Source organism: Choristoneura fumiferana, chromosome 30, assembly GCF_025370935.1.
Source record: "Choristoneura fumiferana chromosome 30, NRCan_CFum_1, whole genome shotgun sequence".
In the NCBI taxonomy this organism is placed as follows: Eukaryota; Metazoa; Arthropoda; class Insecta; order Lepidoptera; family Tortricidae; genus Choristoneura; species Choristoneura fumiferana.
The window spans coordinates 4,727,690-4,746,833 of record NC_133501.1 but is presented as its reverse complement, the minus strand read 5'-3'; the positions used below and the strand labels follow the sequence as shown (position 1 = coordinate 4,746,833).

Genomic DNA, 19,144 nt, shown 5'->3' with positions numbered 1-19,144 from the left:
ACAGAAGAGGTGTACTGGCATCTTGACACTAACGCCATCTAAAGATATTTTATCTGAATTTTGGTAGACATTCTTCCAATACATTTATTATAGAGGCTAAAGCAATTTTATTGTTTTAAGACTTCTTTAGCTAAGAAATTACAACTGACTGCATCGTTTTTGATGCTCCTTAATTACTAATAGGTTGAATTTGTGATAGTATTGTACTAATTTTAATGTTAAACGCACGCGATCTAACTCGAGCACAGGTTTGATCTAATAAAAATTGGAACCGATTTTATTTTTATTTCTTTCCTTGATCCTGGGGTGCTAATGGGAAATTTAGCGACTTTATTGTGTTTTACGTTACGTACTTAAATAAGACCAACTAAATGACAGCCATGTCGTGCGCATGGTTTGTTTGTTCGCCGCCAGACGGCGCTGCCCGTCTCAAGCGCAGCGGCTGCGTTCAGCGTACCGCATAGGACCGTGTTTGCTCGACACTGACGCTCAGCGAGCTATGGAGAGAGCACTGCTAGGGGTTTCTTTGAAGGATAAAATCCGAAATCACATTATCCGACTAAGAACGAAAGTGAAGAAGTGGCGTTGGGCTGGCCACGTCTGTCGCAGGGCCGATGAACGGTGGAGCAGACGAGTCCTCTAATGGAGACCACGGACGGGAAAAGGTAGTGTAGGGCGTCCTGAGGCACGGTGGACGGACGACCTTAAGTGGGTTGCTGGAGGCGGATGGATGCGAGGGGCTGAAGACAGTGTTGTGGCGCGCCATGGAAGAGGCCTATGTCCAGCAGTGGACTGCTGTAGGCTGATGATGTAATTTTTTCATTTTCATTTAATAGAGATGCAAAGGATATCCAGCCAGTATTCGGCCTATCTGGACACAATTTTACTATTCGGCCAAATACTGGATAATAATAATCATTATCATCCTACCCTATACGCCCCACTGCTGGGCACATACCTCTCTAGAACGAGAGGACTTGGGCCATAGCTCCCACGCGGGCCCAGTGCGGTTTGAGAACTTCATACTCACCAATGCTTCGCAGGTTAGTGCAGGCTTCGTCACGATGTTTCGCCGCAAGCTCGTGGTATTTTATTAATGTAATTTCGCCCCTGAATTTCGATAAACTGCCGTGCGAGGCCGGATTTGAACCTACGATCCTCTGCTTGAGAAGCCATAGGTCTAACCACTATGCTTACTACGGCTCTCACAAGGCAGTTAGGAAAATAAAAGCTTTTAATGAAAAAAAAAAATTTCACGGTATATTAATTTATTTAAAAAAATAACCTACTTACCGCAGATAACAATTTTGCGGCCTTTCGTTTTGACGTTAATACTAAAATCGCGAAACAAATCACAAAAACATTTTGAAAGTAAATTATTACTTAACAAGCTTAAATGAGGTATAGAATTAAATACAACTTAATATACATAAAAGCTACAAGAAAAATGCACATAGAATTCTACGTGGGTCCATATCGGTTGGCATAATCGTTAAAAGTCATAAATGTCACTGAATCCATCAACTATTCAGAATTGTTATAAAACAAACCTAACCGATGGAGTTCTACAATGACCATTTGAAAAAAAAATAAAATTTTACGGTTTCGCCAGGAAAAAAATTATAACTTAGAAAAATTAAGACTTTCAAAAATTCTGCGATACGCACCCATCCACAGAGGCCGTATACAGAATTTTGTCCATTTCGCTAAATCATTTTATAGTTTAAAAAAACTTTGTAAGTTTTAAATGCAATGTTTCATACATATAAAAGATCGTTTCGCTTACGATCTAATGCAGGGGTTATCCAACTGCATAACTGTGACTGAAGACTAAGGTTGCCAACTGTAGGTACTATAATATATAACTAGAGACCCGCCAAGGCTTCGCACGGCTACATAATTAAAAGAAAAACTAATCAAAGGCACTTAACATTTTTCAGCTCCATTTGTCAAATACTATACCCGCGCGAAACCGGGGCGCGTCGCTAGTACATGTATCATATACCGGGTGTGGCCTGTAATACGAACAAAAATTAAAACATAGATCATACTCGTCAAACTGAACATTAGTACAGCGACTTTTAAAAATAATGGAGTCTTTGAATTTTCCTTTTTTCATACAAAATAAAATACTGCTATCAATGTACGCCATCCTAGAACACGACTGACGTCGCCTGTCACGATTTTGCTTTATATTGCTTCTTCGAATAAACAAGTGTAGTAAAAATTAAAAAACTAATTATCTTTAAAAGTCGCTGAACTAATGTTATTCAGTTTGAGGAGTATGATCTATGTTTTAATTATTTGCTCATATTACCTACAGGCCACACCCATAACTTTCCATGAATCTATCTAACTGATGGTGAATCCGTCGCTCATGGATAAATTCTATTTGACAGATAAATGTGATGCCGTCTCTGTTTGTTTTGTTCGAATAGACGGAGACGGCATCACATTTATCGTCAAATAAAAGAAATCAATCAGTTTTTTTTATCCAATAGTTCCACGCAAGTAAAGCCAACGAAATGAGATATACTTCATCCTTGTCTAATGTCATTATTAATCTCTTGCTCTTTTTCTCTTTTATGTAATAAGAATCTGTTCTCGATGGCTCTGACCAAAGATTTTATTTATTAAACTAGTCCAATTTTTTTGTTGCGTTATTTTACATTTAAATTTAGTTCCAACAGCTAAAAATAAAAAAAGTGACAAATTCAATCAATGGAATTAGCAAGCTAGTGGAAATAAACCTTTACTTTGACTATACAACGAATCTCATCTATTTACACTTTCGTATACAGCACATATTCTCAGTCTTTTACTATGATAATTATGTGCAGTAATTTACTCTTAAAATCCACATGAGAAATGCATTTATATTTCAATGTGATAAACTTGAGCAATCCCTTGTGTGACCATCGAGCATTTACTGTTTTTAACCCTTAGCGGCCACACGGGGTAACTAGTTACCTCAGACTCGGAAGAAGCGTGACCAGTTTTTAGAACGCCATATTTAAATGGACCGTTAAAAATCATTGGAAATGTTGAAACTCTAACAAATATAAAACAATCGGTCGGTAATGAGTTACCCCGGCGTACGCAGGGGTGGGGGGGAGGGCAGCTGCCCCCCCTGGAAATTGTATGTTCTATAATATATTATGCCCCGTTTACCTATGAAGCAGGATCCCTTGCGGGTGTTTGCCCTAAACACTACATATACCTTGTGTTTCATGTAGGTGTCTTTGTGTAGTGTGTATGACAAAACAAGCGCGGGCGATCTGACCTAAAAATCTGACTTGCCCCCCCACGCCAGAACCTGGGTAAGCCCGTGCATGTGGCTGCTATGTGGCCTGGCTGAGGTGTGGCCGCTAAGGGTTAAAATTGTCGAACTGAACAATGAAAAGAGCCCAGCATGAGCTAAACATTGCTACGACCATTTACACGAACTCCTCACTCATCATTCGGGTTAGTATCTGTATAGCTGGTCTAAAAAGAACTGGTCCTACCCTGTTTTTGTCGAAAACTTGAAAAAACAGGTGGGTTAGGTTAGAGTTGCGTCAAGACGCTTCCTCAGCCACGCGGAATAGGAGCTCCGCCTAGCTGAGCTTCGTCGGCTTTGAGTCAAAGAATTAAAGACCACTTGATATTTTTATATTCAGACAAGTTGCAACTTAGACCAGATGCTTCTTAGACCAATTGCTAATTTGCTACGTAGACCAGCTTCTTTTTAGACTTAATGATACTAGTTAACTCATCATTCTAGAGAACGCTCTAATAAATGCTCGTCAAAAATTGTATTATTGTATGACAAATGCAGAAGCAAACTTTCCGTCGTTTCGCTTGAATGCTCGCTGAAACGCTAGCTTTTATATGTAATGAAACATTCACTAGAATGCTCATTACAAGTGAACGCTCAAGTTTATCAGCACCTTAATTAAAGTAACTAAACAGCTTAACAATCGACTTTCATTAAATTCATTCACTTAACAAATCTAACATTAGCTACATAGATGGTAAATTGTCATTTCTAAATTGACGAATTCTATTTTAATCAACAAATCAACAACCTTATTCTAAACATCGTCACGTTTTATCTAAAGCATCATTTTTTTCAGTTAATTCATTACAGTTACTGCTAACTTCAGTAGAACCAACACTAACAACTTCGCTGACTTTACTACAGTCATTTTCTGTTTCTTTATTGTCTATGGTTTTAAGATCATTAATATCATTATTAACGTCACTCGACGTGCTAACTAACCCAGACTGTTCCTTATCAATTGCGAAATAAATTTCATAATCAGGATAGTTATTTTTCACAACGCCTGGATGATATTCTTGGACTAAAACATCATCCAATCTGAATTCGTCTGCATGGTGTTTTTTGATATGAGTCTGTAAAACTGCTATAAGAAATTGGAAACCGCACAATTTGCATTCTATGTAATCCTTTGGGTCCAGAGGTGTGTGTTTCGTGACATGTTTGTAGCAAGTCTTCTGAGCTATGAAGTAGACGTTACAATCACCGCATTTGTATAATTTTGTTTTTGTTTTATCAATACTTAAGTCTACCTCTGATTGTTGACTGGTTTCTGGATCTATCTTTACTATTTGCACATTTGATATATTTTTACTATTTGCACCGACTTCTGCTTCTAAATCAGCGTTAGTTTTAATTTCACTGACATTATCTTCAGTCTGACTAGTTTCTTCTATACTAGAATCTAATGTTGCTGCGGTGTCATTGGTTAATTGGCTATTTTCGTCATTAAAGCCTGTTGGTTTAACATTAATGCGCTCTGAATCAGGCAGACAAATTATTTTAAAATCCTCTTTTTTCAAGCCGTATTTGTCGTGCAGATTTTTATGGCGAATAGCGCTGACGCTAGGAAAAGGTACGTTACATTCATCACATCTGACAGGCGCGCGCTTCGTCACGCAACCCTCGGCTATATGGGATAGCACCGTTCTTTTTACATTAAAATGTAAACTGCAATGTTTACATTTGTAAAGATTTAAATCTATACCACTGCGGCTTTCTGCGACTTCTTCGGCAGCTGTATCATTTATATCGTCATCGAATGCCAAATCTTCATCTTCGTAATTTCTTTCAGTTATATCCATTTTTATTGTTTCGTCGCCGTTGTGTTGCTTTTTGTGTGTATTCATGTTTTTAACTGAAAATTTGAGAGAGCATAACTCGCATACTTCAACCAGTTCTTTGCTGCATCGATCATCATTGTGTTTTAACAAAGTTGTGTCATCAGTGAAATGCAGTTTACACTTTTTACATCTATATATTTTGTAGGTTCCAGTTTCTCTCATCATTTGTGACTCTATTGTCAAGTCTCCTTCATGAATTGTTTCCTGTGTTGTTTCTTTGTTTACTTTTACTTTAGAAGCTGCAGTTTTCTCTTCAGCATTGCTTTTGTTGTGAACAGGTATGCATTTAATGCGGAATCGATCAATTTTCAACATGTTGTGATGCAACTCAACATGTCTTGACAATGTCTTGACTGTAAACCTAAGGCTGCATTGGTCACATTTTTTAACTTGATGCGTCTGGTGATTATATTTTATAGCATGGTCCCTTGCCGAGTTCTGCTCTACATAATGTATGTTACATTTTTTACATTTATACAATACATTGTTGTCCACCTTTGAATCATTAGTAATATTTTCAACTAGGTAACAATCTAGTTTTGATTGTCCACTAGCTTTGTGTTCGTCTCTATGAATATTAATACTTAGTTTGTCAAACGCAAGTCCGCAGGCATCACACTTCGTCCCGTTAGATACTCCATCGCATTTCTGACTATGAACACCGCCAATCCTTTTATCATAGAACAAAACATGACACTGTTTGCATTTGTATACAGTCTTTTTATTTGGTATGACGATTTTAAATAATTGGAACTGAGTGTTGGCATGGTGTTTACATAGATGATTCACAATTTCGTTGGGATCAAACACCAGAGAGCAGTGACTGCATTTCTCTCTGACGACAGAACTGCAGTTTTTATTTTGATAATGTTTCTCTATTGTTTTTAGAGACGTGAAGTGCAACCCGCAGTGACATTTATATAAATTCGCTTCTTCCGTCCTTATTTCAGTTTGGACGGGAATATTTTTACTTGTATCTTTACTAGCTTTTGCTACAGGTCGACTGTAAAATGATCTAGTGAACACGTTTTTATCAGAAAACATGATTTCATCGTGAAGTTTGGTATGCTCGTTGAACTTGTTTGAAGAAAATGTTAGACCACATTTCGGACATATTTTCTTGGCCGTAGGACACACGTGGTCAGCTGTAACGGCGTCGAGCGTGCAGACTTCGCAATCAGAGCACTTATAGAACATGTAGAACTTGTTGCCTTTGACTAGTTTAACATTATCGGGATATTTGGCGAAGAAGTCGGGATTTTTAGGTGGTTCTTCCGTTACAACTACCTCACCTACATTATACTCATTCAATATCTTTTTATTTAGATCACCATCGCTCGAATCATTGAAAGCTACTATTCTGAAAGAATCAGCTTCTAAATGTGTTGTTTCATGTATTCTCTGATGTTGAGCAAAAGTTGTTCTGTTGGCGAACGCCATGGAGCAAAGCGGACAAATGAGCTTGTTAGCCTTCATGCAGTTTTTTAAAGTCATATGGTGTATTATAGCTTCTGGAGATATACATTTCTGACATTGCTTACATCTGTAAAGCGTGTATTCTGGTGGCCCTTGCTGTTCCAACCTCATCCTCACGTATCTCTTCTCTCTATACATACTCCTAGTCAATATCTGAGCCTTCTGATCCTCAGGCAAATCGATAAAATTCAACCACTCTGCCGAAAACAACTTCGAATGATCATACCGCAAAATTTTAAAAGACTTCCGATTTATATCATTGCCTCCCGCGTGGAGTTCTAAATGACGCCTGTAGCACTCTCTGTCAAATTTCATGTTGCAGATTTGGCATTTCATAATGACGACGCCGTAGCTTTCCATGTTGGTAAAATGGTTCTGACAGTGTTCGACAACTTTGTCGTAAGAATCTGTGAAAGTGTCACAAGTGGCACAGACGTAAAGAATATTCCACAGCGTTGTCAATGATTGGTACTTCATTAGTAATTCTGGTAGTCCCGTTTCGGTTACAGTCGATTTAGGTTCGTTGCGTTTTAATTTAGTAGGTGACTGTGACTTTAGTTCATTCTCTCTGGGAAGCGATGGGCTTTTCATGGCACTTTGTACCATTTTCTGTACTTTCTTTCCTGGTAACACATAATTATGGAACCTCATGTGCATCTTAAAGGACGACTTTTCTATCTTCTTCTGACACACTTGGCAGTTAATACTCTTGATTCCGGCGCACTCGTGCCTGTAGCGCAACCCTTTGAAGAAAAAATTTACATGACACTTTTTACATGGATAATATTCTGGTAATGGTTTGATCTTCTTGTCATCCGTGATCCTAGTGAAGGTTAAATCACCGAGTGAAAGATTCGGGTATTTCTTGTGCAGTCTAGCATGTGGTGCGGACGAGCTTGCGGTGAAGCTTATACCACAAATTTTGCAGGGTATCCTTAGTTTGACAGATTTGCACTTTCTGCACTCCCCTGTGGAATGCGGACTCACTTTTTTAGTCACATACAACTTGCATGATGGACAATAAAACAAGTTCAACTCTTTGGTTTTTTTGGATATTTTCTCTGTACCAACAACGGGAGCTGCGAGTTTCCTTTTCAAAGCTGGCACAGGAATATCTTTTTCCTTGGGCTCTATCTTCACTTTCACGTCATTGTTAGACGAGATAAAATCGACTTTTATGAAATCCTCTTTTGTAAAATCGCCTTGTGTGTGTTTACTCTCATGGTTAGTTTTTGAAGTCATGTCTATGGGCAACCGGCATTCGTTACAGAAGAATGATTCCGTGTCTCTCTCACACCCAAACTTTATATGTCTCCAGAATTTATATTCTTCAAAACAAACATAGCAGCATGGACACTCGCATAAAATCCTGACAACCATTTCTAAATACACTACATAGACTTTGAATTTAGAGTTTGCGAACTGATGCTGGAACTCATGGGCTTTCTTATCTACATTTTTAAATACTCTTTGACATTGCGGACAACTCCAGTCTCTCATATTAGAAGAAGTTTCACACACTCTAGAATGGGCACAGGCGCCATAGCACGTCAAAAAATGCACCGAACACCTATTGCATTTAAAAAGAGTTGATTTTGACACAATCAATTCACTGTCCTCATTTTGAGGAGGTTTTTTAACTTTGTTAAGAACTTTTGTTTTATTTTTGACCTTCTGTACTTTATTCGTTTGAACTATCTTTAAAAACATCTTTTTACGTTTCATTTCAGGATGTTTCAGTGCTTTGTGCTTCCGTGCACTCGAGGGGCCGTCAAATATTAAATTACACATCATACATTTGAACCTAACATTAGTCCTAACATTAGTACTGACATTAACAGGATGATTTTTCTTCAACCTATTTATCTTTGCCAACAAGACATCTGAGTGAAACTTCCTCATGTGGATTATGTAGTATTTTCTACTGTACTCAACTCCGCATACCTCACATTGCCTTAACTTTGATGATGGTAAAACTACGTTTTCGCTTTTATCATCTACTCTAACGCCATTAATTTTGGATCCTAATATCATACTATTTGCTTGTTTCGGAGTTGGTTTAACAGTTTTAACAACAACAGGTTTAGGTGTAGGCATAGTATCAAAACTAGAAACTGTTGGAACTGGATCTGCTTTAACAGGTTTCCTTTCAATCTGAACTATTTTAGGTGTCGGTTTTTCATTAGTAGCTTTCACTGCAGTTTGCACTTTGACTGGAGGAGGCTTTTCATCATTTTTATTATCATTCAAAGGTAAAAGTTCATACAAATGTTTAACCAAAGCAGTATCGCTCGGAAAATAAACATTACAATGGTTACAGATCTTCCAATTTTTCAATTCATTCACAGATTTTATTGTTGACGGGTCAATTTGATGCACTTTTCTGTAATGCCTCAACAAATTATACTTACCTTGCCTTTCTCCTTTGAAAGTAAATTTACATATTTCACAGGTCGAACCAATGTCATTTTCATTAGGTTTTGCTGTACTTTTGATAGCTTTGTTTCTCTCTGGAGTAACTTCTTCTTCCATTGCTACTAAAAACGAATGAGCAATCATCTTGTGTGCATCAAGTGCATTGACGGTAGCGAAGAGAGTTTGACAGTCTGGACAATAACAATTGCTAGCCTCTAATATTGGCCCCCAATCCTCTAAGACTAAGGACATGTTGTAATTATAGTTCTCCTGACCATGTTCTTTCTCTTCGATTTCTGCTTCTGGTGGTTTTATTTCTGTGGATTCCGGTGGTTTGCTGCCTAGTATGATTTTGCCAAATGGAATATCATCAGTCTCATCAGACTTTTCTTCTTTTATTTGTGCTGGTTCGACTCCTCCATGTGATTCCCAATCCCACTGCTGATCATAGTATTCGCTGCTAGGTTGGTAATGCGATTCTGAAAAAAAAAAACATCTCTTTAACATTGTACCTAGAAACATACCATTTTTAGGCTGTTAGGGATGAAAAATTCTCGAATGGAGACCGCGGATCGGCAAGTGCAGCATAGGACGTCCACCAATAACATGAATGACCCAAACGAAGCATCTGTGGATCTATTGGGGAGGCCTATATCCAACAGTGGACTTTCTATAGCTGAAATGATGATAATGACCATGTTTAGTCATGATTTGTTTCTCCTGCTCAAGCATAGAATTAGAACTGAAGTAGAATTATTATTAGTTACTACAGAAACTATAGGTTATTGAAATAAACAAGTTCCACAGTGCTGTGGTATGCAACAAACATTTTGATTTCGATACAGACAGGGGCATTACTAGTATATGTAGACGATGACAAGGGGCGGTGGGAGCTCCGAAACAGGGGCAAGTCGTAAGTACAACCCTACCTGCATATTCTTCGTCAACTGGTTCCTGCTTAACCACAGCATCAGGCATCTGCCGACGCCGTAAACTCTCGAGAACATCATGCTCTTCAATGTCGATGTCATCCGCCATTTTGTTATGCTGTTGATAAAAATAGGAATAGTTATTTCACAGCAAGGGTCATCCATAATTACGTCACACATTAAGGAGGGGGGGTTTGGGGAAGAGATCAAGCGGTATGTGATAAATAACGATTATGGGTAAATAACGATTTTTTTGGATTTTTTGAAAACACAGATTTGAACCCTGAATAGGTGTAACATAATTTGTAGATGGCCTCTAAACCGGTTTACTAATGTTGCACCAAAACTTGTGTGACAATTAATCATTTAACAAATATGTAGTATCCTACTATAATATTATAAATGTGAAAGTTTGTGAAGATATTTGGAGGTTGGAATGTTTGTTACTCAATCACGTCTAAACCACTGAACCGATTTAGATGAAATTCGATATACAGATAATTTGAGTCCCAGGGAAGGACATAGGATAGTTTTTATCTTGGAAAATGGCATAGTTCCCGTGGGATAGCGATAAACGAATACTACGCGGACGGAGTCGCGGGCAACAGCTAGTACTCATAAATGTATCAAATATTTTATTGTCATTTATTACTGCACTAGTTTCCTAAATTACAAGCTTATCCAGTTGGTCATAAAACCCAAATATTAATGACTTAAGCTCTAGTGAGACATATTTGGAAAAATTCTTAGAAGTCAGTCAGTAATGGTCTAACAAGTTACAATCTCTTTCAGAAGAAGCGATGCAGATTTACAGATTCATCGGACGGGCCTTTGCATCCAGAGATGTGGTTTCAGTGCAAGGGTGAGTAATATCTGTCTGTAATGCGGTGTATATATCTGAGGCTCCCCATGATGCTGACATATTCACATTTGGTGTGCTAAAGCCTCGTTAAAATATCAGGAAATAAAAAGTTTTAATCTCTCCAGAACACCTTTATCACCATCAGCTGCACTGCCTTGCAACATGGGCCAGTCATTACTTTAATCGTAAGTTGAATCCTTTAATTTGAATGACCCAAGAATCACACATTTAAGCAATTACGGGTGGCAACATGAGCTCTAATCTAACCTTCAAATTATATCATTCTTAATCACTACTATAGGGTTGCCATAAGTGTGCGGACGCAGACCGGGACATTTAAAGAAAAAGTAGTAAAGGTAGAAAAAAAAGGAACTTTTATTACAACAAATAATAAAAAAAAACAATAGGTAACTTTAAAGGTTTAGTCCTCGCCTAAACACAAAACAACTTTTAACACGGTCATTCCAATGCCAGCAACCCGTCAGTCGGGTTCTCTGTTCATAAGCGCTTTTCGCTACAAAGTGGAAAATGCATGTCATCGGCTATGTTATAGCTTAGCTAGTTAGCCGTATTTATTGTAGGTATATTATTATTTACCAAGTCCAGCCCTCTACTAAATAACTATGATTTTAAACGGGGACAAGTTGCTTATCCGCCGGGATGCCGGGACACCATGCTTCAAACCGGGACGTATGGCAACCCTACTCTACTAAAAACAAGCTTAGGTTTAAAAGAGTAGCTTTATTTGAATCTTCATAATTTTTGTATTAACATCAAACCAGGATCAGATACAGTGAATTAAAAATCTATATTGAGCATTGTCTGTAGTGGAATCTCCGTTACTAGTATTTTTGGTAACCAGACATTAGATTTTTCTCTATTGATAAACTCATTTATTTATTCTTTTGCCATATGGCAATAATACTACAATCAACTCCAGCTTTGTTTGCACCTTTAAATAATTGTAAGGGGAAGAAAGAGACAAATAAAACTTGGAATGATCACTAGTATAATGGGAAAAGTATTGATAATTATATTTATTGATCCAGGAACTATTTACCTGTCTTTAAAATGTGACACCTAAATTCCGTTGTTTGTTGATACAAAACAGATTTTGATTTTACAGCTAAAAAATAAAGAAAACAGTGTATTTCTGTATCATCCAAGATCCAGGAGAGACAATTAGAGGAATTCTACAATAATACTGGTTCTAGTGTTATCAGATAATTTACAAACCAATACCCATCTCATCTAGCAAGTGGTTTATAAAAAAAAACTAAATCAAAAACCAAACCATCTTGACCAATTCCATGATTACTGGTTACTTGGTAAGTATAATATGAATGAAAGTGTTACAAATACCAACAAATACGTAGGTAACGTAACGTGAAACTATGACCTAAATTTGCTTATGCGATTTTATAACGATATGATAATATCGAAAACGGAATTGCTGACCTCCTGATTTATGTTAAAATCGTTGGACGACTGATAAAATTTACGAACGTAAACAATGTTTATAGGTCGACTATATAAAAGGTTGTGGAAGGTAGTTGTTCTGGTGCGATAACTTCTTTAATTATTAGCTTATAGCATTCATTTCGTTTGACTATTTTAATGACAGGACGCTGTAAATGTGGGATATCTTTTTACGAAGACGGAGCAATGAAATGTTTGGAATTTTTGGTTACAAAGCTTGCTTACCTCAGTGAAGCTGTCTGCGTGAGGTTATAACTTCAATAAAGTTGTCATTTAATTTTGACACAAGTATAAATATAACTAGATATAATGTTTCAAGCGGAATTTAAACAATTTCACTGCGTTTTACAAAAATACAAGAATTATAAGATAGATGATAGATAAAAGAATAGAACAGAAAGAGCTATCCTACCTAAGAAAAAAAGCAGTAAATGATGTGCACAGACAGACTACAAACCGTACAAACGATAAATAAATTTGGTGATCTTATCAAAAAAACGTTGGCAAATAAAAAAATGATTCCTAATGTATAATTATATTTATCTTCTATATTTTTAATCGCCTTATATACATAGTAATTCCTTCATATTTTTGATTTTAAACCGATTAATTTTAAAATAAGGATGGAAAAAACAATAGTGAAGCGTTAATAACAATATCTCGAGTAGACAAAAATTTTGGCGCCATTTTGCATTATGACATCCGTCACCAGCTGGTGTCACTCACTGTCACTCATTTTTTGTTTAGCTGCGGAAATTATTGCATTGCATTGCACGAAAAAAGTTGTTTTGTAATAATTGCCCATCTGATGCTTGATTACAGCTAAATAAATATAGGTACTTCATAAAGCATGGCACGAACTAAGGCGTCTGTCGGTGCCAAAGGTAACAAAATATCTTTACGAAAATTCGAACTATGTTGATATACCTTGTAATTTAACATTTCCTTTGTGATTTAGTTGCCTCTGGGAAGAGTAGTAAAGCAAGATGCAGTGTCGCTCCACCTTCGAGTTCTTCTAGCGCCTCAGGTAAGTTAAATTTCAATGCACTGCACCATGTATGAAAGTAATTATGATATGCCCATCATAAACAAACTGTGATGTATTTCGCTCTTGATCGGCGATGTGGGAGTGTATTTATCGGTTAGTAGTTTCTGGGTAACTTTTTATTTTACATACTATTTATTCATACCTACTTATCTCATATTACATTACAATTATTACAATTACACTCAATTTCGCTATTGTCTTAGGGAGCGGTGAGCGCGCAAGCCGCAGCGCCTCTGGAGGCAACTCGGTGTGCCCACGAGAGACCCCCAAGTGGCAAAAACCAATCACCAACTTCTTCATGTGTAAGGATGTGAGTCGGAACTCTGAGAGTGACGATGATGTAGGAGGTGAGTTGTCGAAAATGTATTACTTCAAATTTTTGTTAAACCCCCCACACGAAAATGGGAGTGTTATAAGTTTGACACCAATGTCTGTTTATGTCATCATAGCCCTTTAACGGATTAACTAATTTCAATGTGATTTTTTAAAGTGAAAGCAAGTTTCCTTGCGGTAATTCATAGCTGTTTCATTAAAATCTTATATGTATTAGAAACCAAAGACCAATAAAATACTATTTCTTCAGGTAGTTCTGAAAGTTATTGGAATATAGTTTTGTGATATGAACCCTACATGGATTGTAAAAAAAATTGTGAAGAAACATGCATCATTGATTTCAATTATGTAATTGGCAGCACTTATTTATTTATCAAACGGAAGTTCTGACTTAACGAAAACGGAACCGGAGCTCCGTGACATCCCTGATACTAACCCCTTTTACTAGCTTGACCTGTTAGTAACAATGTAAACGTCCCCAGCTTCCAGTTCAAAGCCCAAACCCAAGAAACAAGTTGTAGAATCTGATGATGAAGTGGAGGTGGAGAAGCCAAAAAACACGGAGCTGGACGAAACCTTAGAACTGGAACCTTTGACAGGTAATAAACATCTCTTACCTCCAACGCAAAAAGAGGGGTGCTATAAGTTTGATGACAAGGTTTTTTCTGTATCGTAGGTCTGAAATTGATAGACCAACTTTAAACTTTTTTTTAAGTATGTGAAAAAAGTGAACTTACTGTTTAAAAGATAGCTTAATTTTGTGCAGTAAAACTGTAATGGTTTTTAAATTTGTCTTTTTTTAAAAATCTGTAACTACCTTCTGTCTCATCTGCGTTTATAATCAGTTGAGATAGTGGTGAATCACTAGTCAGTTGAAAAATCTTTTTTCCAGGCGAAGACAGTCATAAAATAGAAGAATATTACCCCAAAAACGGGTTTAAAGGCAAAGGCAAGGGTAAAAAAACAAAGGACAAGGAGAATATAGATAATAATGTGGAAAGACGAAACTCTGTCAAACGGGACCTGGAAGAGATCACTTTTGGCGAGGAGTCCGCACATGCCAGCAAAAGGGTCAAAGTTGATTGAAGTATATACCTAGTGCCACCAGAGTTGAGGTCACGTACACAAGAACATGTCATGTAATGCCAACACCGAAAGCAGGTCCAAAACCGAAAAAAAATCTTAGTGTATTTTCTTATGCTTTTATAGAACACACTAGGTTTGTTTTATGAAAGTTCTGAAAAAAACATGGTTTTATAGAAACCGTGAGTTGGGAAATGAAACAGTTTAGAATTTTATTGTTACTTGGGAAAAGGCAGAGAACCCACATAATGACAGCGGGATTTTGACATTCACTCTTTATTCATTCATTCTCCTTTTGTACAATCGGTTCATGTAGCTGTGTGCATAATCATGCACTTCGACTCTTGTGGCACTATTTATACCATTACCTGGATGTAACTGTTCGGCCTACCTCAATATACATTATTATACAAAGTGTCTGCCCTCTGGACACAGATGAATAGAACGTGTTGATAAAGGTATTTCTAACCTATGTACAGTGAAGTGCAAAAATAAGTATCTATTTAAACTACTCAAAAATATGTTACTACGGCCTTATTGCGTTGGAATAAGAGTCTGTGTTACTGATTTTTGAAACATTAAATGGGCGACACTATTTAGCTGCCGTACTATACCGACATGATTTTTCGTGTACACGCCCATAGAAACTCTTGTCAGTTCGACACCAGTTTGTATGGGCGTGTACACGAAATATCGGGTCGGTATTTCCATGTCGGTATTATCCGTGCCGGTAAATAGTGTCACCCCTTTAAACCCTACTTCCTATTCAATTATAAATGCGAAAGTTTGTGTGTGTGTGTGTGTGTGTGTGTACGTTTGTTGCTCCTGCACGCTAAAACGGCTGGACGTATTTGGTTTAAATTTGATATGTATAGATGGACCTCTAGAATAACAGATAAGATACTTTTTATCCCGATAGTCCCACGGAATAGGGATAAAATCTCGAAATAACAACCGCTGGGCTTATAGCCATGAAATTTAGTATGTAGGTAGCTGGACCTCTGGAATAACAGATAGGCTACTTTTTATTCCGATATTCCCACGGGATAGGGATAAAATCTTGAAATTTCAACCGCTGGGTTTAGAGTCATGAAATTTGGTCCAGTTGTTTTTAACACAACTTCAATGAAGATCACGATATACATTTTGGGAATTCCCAGGGAAATTTTGTAAAATCCCGCAATTTCAATTGTAACTACCAGATCGAATAGTTTACGCGTGCGAAGCCACGGGTAAACTAGCAAGTTCATATTTTTACATTTGACTGTGTACAAAGCCTCACACCAACAGTATTAACAGAAAAATGACTGATTTACGATTTACTGCTTCGGAACATGCATTATTTATTCAAAAATATTTTTTTTATTTGTCTAATGAAATAATTTCCGAGGATCGTGGCGTGCAATTGGAGAGGCCTGTCCAGCAGTGGACTAAGCTAGGCTGATGATGATGAATCAAATAATTTACAATATTAGATAGAACATTCCGGACATGGAACTCTACTCTGTATTTCGGTCATTGTCCAGAGAGTAGACATATTGTAACAGCGGAACTTTGTATGTTTTTAACTTTAAAACAATTTGGATGAAATCTAACAGCAGAACAGATTTCAATGAAATTTAATATGTAGCTAAATGTCTCGCTTTTACCAAGGATGACAGCTTTGTTACAAACTTGTATTAACTTGCAATGTAGATATGAGTGTTTGTATTTTAGTTTGTTTAGGTATTCTTGCAAACCAAATTTGATCTACTTCCGAATGGTCGTATTTAGGTACAGTCAAGTGTAAAAATATGAACTTATTCAAAGTTTCAAAAATAAGTACCACAGACTTATTCCGACGCAATAAGGCCGTAGTAACATATTTTTGTGTGGTTCGAATAGATACTTATTTTTGCAGTTGACTGTACCTGGGATTTTTACATAGTATAAAATAAAGTCCCTTCTCGCCGTCTGTACGCTTAGATCTTTTATACTAAGCGACGGATTTAAATGTGGTGTTCACCATCAGTTACATAATTTTTCACGGAAATTTTATATGTACATTATACTAGCGACACTACCCTTCTTCGGGCGGGTGTAGTTTTTGGGAAAGTAAGCAGAAAAATGTGAAGTGCCTTTGATTAAGAGACCTTTTTTATATTGTACCCGGTAAAGCCGGGGTGGGTAGCTTGTATAGTATATAATATACACTGTATTCTTAATGGCATTGTAGGTGTATTCAGTAAGAAAAGCTTGTCACGTTTCCCGGTCAAGAAAAATAAGACTAGCGCTGGGAATCGAACCCAGGTCCTCGGTGTAGTGGTATAGCACATGGCACGGAATGCCGAGGACCTGGGTTCGATTCCCAGCGCTGGTCTTATTTTTCTGGTTTTTCTATGCATCTGTATTTCAGTTTGTATTTTCGATATGTCCTTTTCGCTCTTATTGCGTGGACATAGAGTTTTTTGGTCGGCAAAAGCTGATTCCGCGTCGATGAGTTTGGGGAGACCCTTACTCAGACTCACTTTCGGTTTTTTTGCTGCTCATTGGTCATTCAAGTATTACGTAAATCCCAAAGGGACCCCCTACTTCGCTTAGCTTATTTTTGATGACATGGGGAACGGGGGCTGGGATGGTGATTATTAGCAACATTTTTGTAAATTAAAAAATCAAAAATCCGACTGCGTAAAAAATACGAAAAAGAAGAAAACAATTAAGACGTGTGCGGACGTAGTGGTCTAGAACTATGTTAAGTGAAACTGAAACTTCAACAGTCGGGACCCATTTAGGAATTTTTGAGTTGGTCACGATTTAAGTTGGCTACTTAACAGAGTTTTAGACCACTACGTCCACGCACGTCTTGTTTTCTTTTTGTTAGTACTTTTTACGCAGTCGGGTTTTTGATTTTTTCAATTTATTGTTTTATTTCTTACTTTTTTTGATATTTCTGTGAAAACGGTAAATAAAAACACACGACTTGTATATATTTTTGTAATCTCATTTTAAATCCCTTAATTTTGATACTCTACTCGATAGGTTTGAAACTTTGCTTACTTTTGCTGACAAAGAAGGGAGTCAAAAACTACTAAATTTCTGCTTATATAATACATGAATAGGGGTCAGTCACTTTTTATTTGGTTTATTTGGTCTTAGTTCAAGAATCCGACGGTGGAATGCGGTTCTAACATTTCACGCCCGCTGTGATCATACTCGAAGTTCGTATCGTGCGGTCCCGCTCACGCTAACAGTGTTAAATAGGAGAGTGAGAGAGACAGTACGATTACTTTGAAAGCAGAGACCTCTGAACTGTGTCAGTACAAAATAGTGTAAGTTTTGCAGTAAGTTTTTTTGTGGTAAGTATGTGATAGATAAAAATAAGTAACGCAACGCCTTTATTTAATTAGTTCGAAAGCAATAATGGCCCCGCAGATATCTGTCGCATAAAATAACAGAAACTTTATCTGAAAGCGGTGAAGGCTCAGTTTAATGATTTTCGTACCTATGTACTCGCAGTCTGTGAGTCAGTGACATAAAATTGCCACTTAATTGGTTAATTTTTCTGCATATTTCTGAGGCTGACTGTACAACATTAGCTTTGTAAAATAAGTGGGCGGTTGTATGTGCAGTCAACCAATTAGATTCCCAGGCCACTTTGTTGTTTTTACAGGATCTCATTTCTACAGATAGGGCGATTTTTTTGCGTACCTGAATTTACTAGAAACGGACACTACTTTTTTAAAACTATCACTAATATTCAGATAACTGATGATTTAACCTTTGGTATGCCAAAGGAGACCGTTATGCATCCCTTTCACTCGCGTCATACTCGCATTAAAAAGCATCGGACTGCTTTGTGACGGATCCGTCCCACGGCATACCAGCTAGTAAAGTTCATGAATGGTGAGCTATAAGGCATTGAATTCTTGCTGTCCGTTACTGAGTACTACTGTGCTTAACATGTCCATGATTGGTGCAGTCACTCAATATTACAAAAAAAAAATGGTTTTCTTGTTGTAGTTGCCCACGAATTAAATTGGTTGATTGTACCTATGTTATTACCTGTTCGACTACCTCTGTACATACATTAGTTCTATAAGTAACTACTTTAATCTTTGTTAAGTTTTCAAATAAAGTATAAGTATGAAATAAATCTCATGAATTAGTCCTTTTTGTTTAATTTTGTTCTCCATTATTGTTCAAAGCACTTAACCTCTTCACCGCCACACAGCAAACGAACTAACGTGCTCTATACGCTACAGACAAACCAGCGACAAATCAACTTGATTTTTAATTCCATTGCAGAAGGATTAATTTCGTGTTGAATGTTGGTCATGTAGGATCGTGGCATGTGAGGCATTCCATTGGCTGTTTTTT

General features: G+C 37.2%; 2 protein-coding genes across 3 annotated transcripts; one reads left to right on the top strand and one right to left on the bottom strand.

Moving 5' to 3' along the window:
• Positions 1-1,251: 1,251 nt before the first annotated feature.
• On the bottom strand, positions 1,252-12,751 carry LOC141444527 (uncharacterized). 2 transcript variants are annotated; one of them, XM_074110073.1, is made up of 3 exons: positions 12,550-12,751; positions 9,984-10,101; positions 1,252-9,533 (listed from the first exon to the last, which is right to left on the bottom strand). In XM_074110073.1, the coding sequence occupies exons 2-3, from the start codon at positions 10,090-10,092 to the stop codon at positions 4,084-4,086; spliced, it is 5,559 nt and encodes a 1,852-aa protein (XP_073966174.1). In that variant the 5' UTR covers positions 10,093-10,101; positions 12,550-12,751; the 3' UTR covers positions 1,252-4,083. The 2 variants fall into 2 exon arrangements, with proteins under 2 accessions (XP_073966174.1, XP_073966175.1); XM_074110074.1 differs by lacking the exon at positions 12,550-12,751 and adding an exon at positions 12,304-12,319.
• A 295-nt stretch (positions 12,752-13,046) lies between these two features.
• LOC141444543 (uncharacterized) lies at positions 13,047-18,934 on the top strand. Its single transcript, XM_074110109.1, has 5 exons — positions 13,047-13,208; positions 13,283-13,351; positions 13,576-13,719; positions 14,188-14,304; positions 14,598-18,934. Exons 1-5 carry the CDS (start codon positions 13,175-13,177, stop codon positions 14,789-14,791), a joined length of 558 nt encoding a protein of 185 aa, XP_073966210.1. The 5' UTR covers positions 13,047-13,174; the 3' UTR covers positions 14,792-18,934.
• Positions 18,935-19,144: the final 210 nt, after the last annotated feature.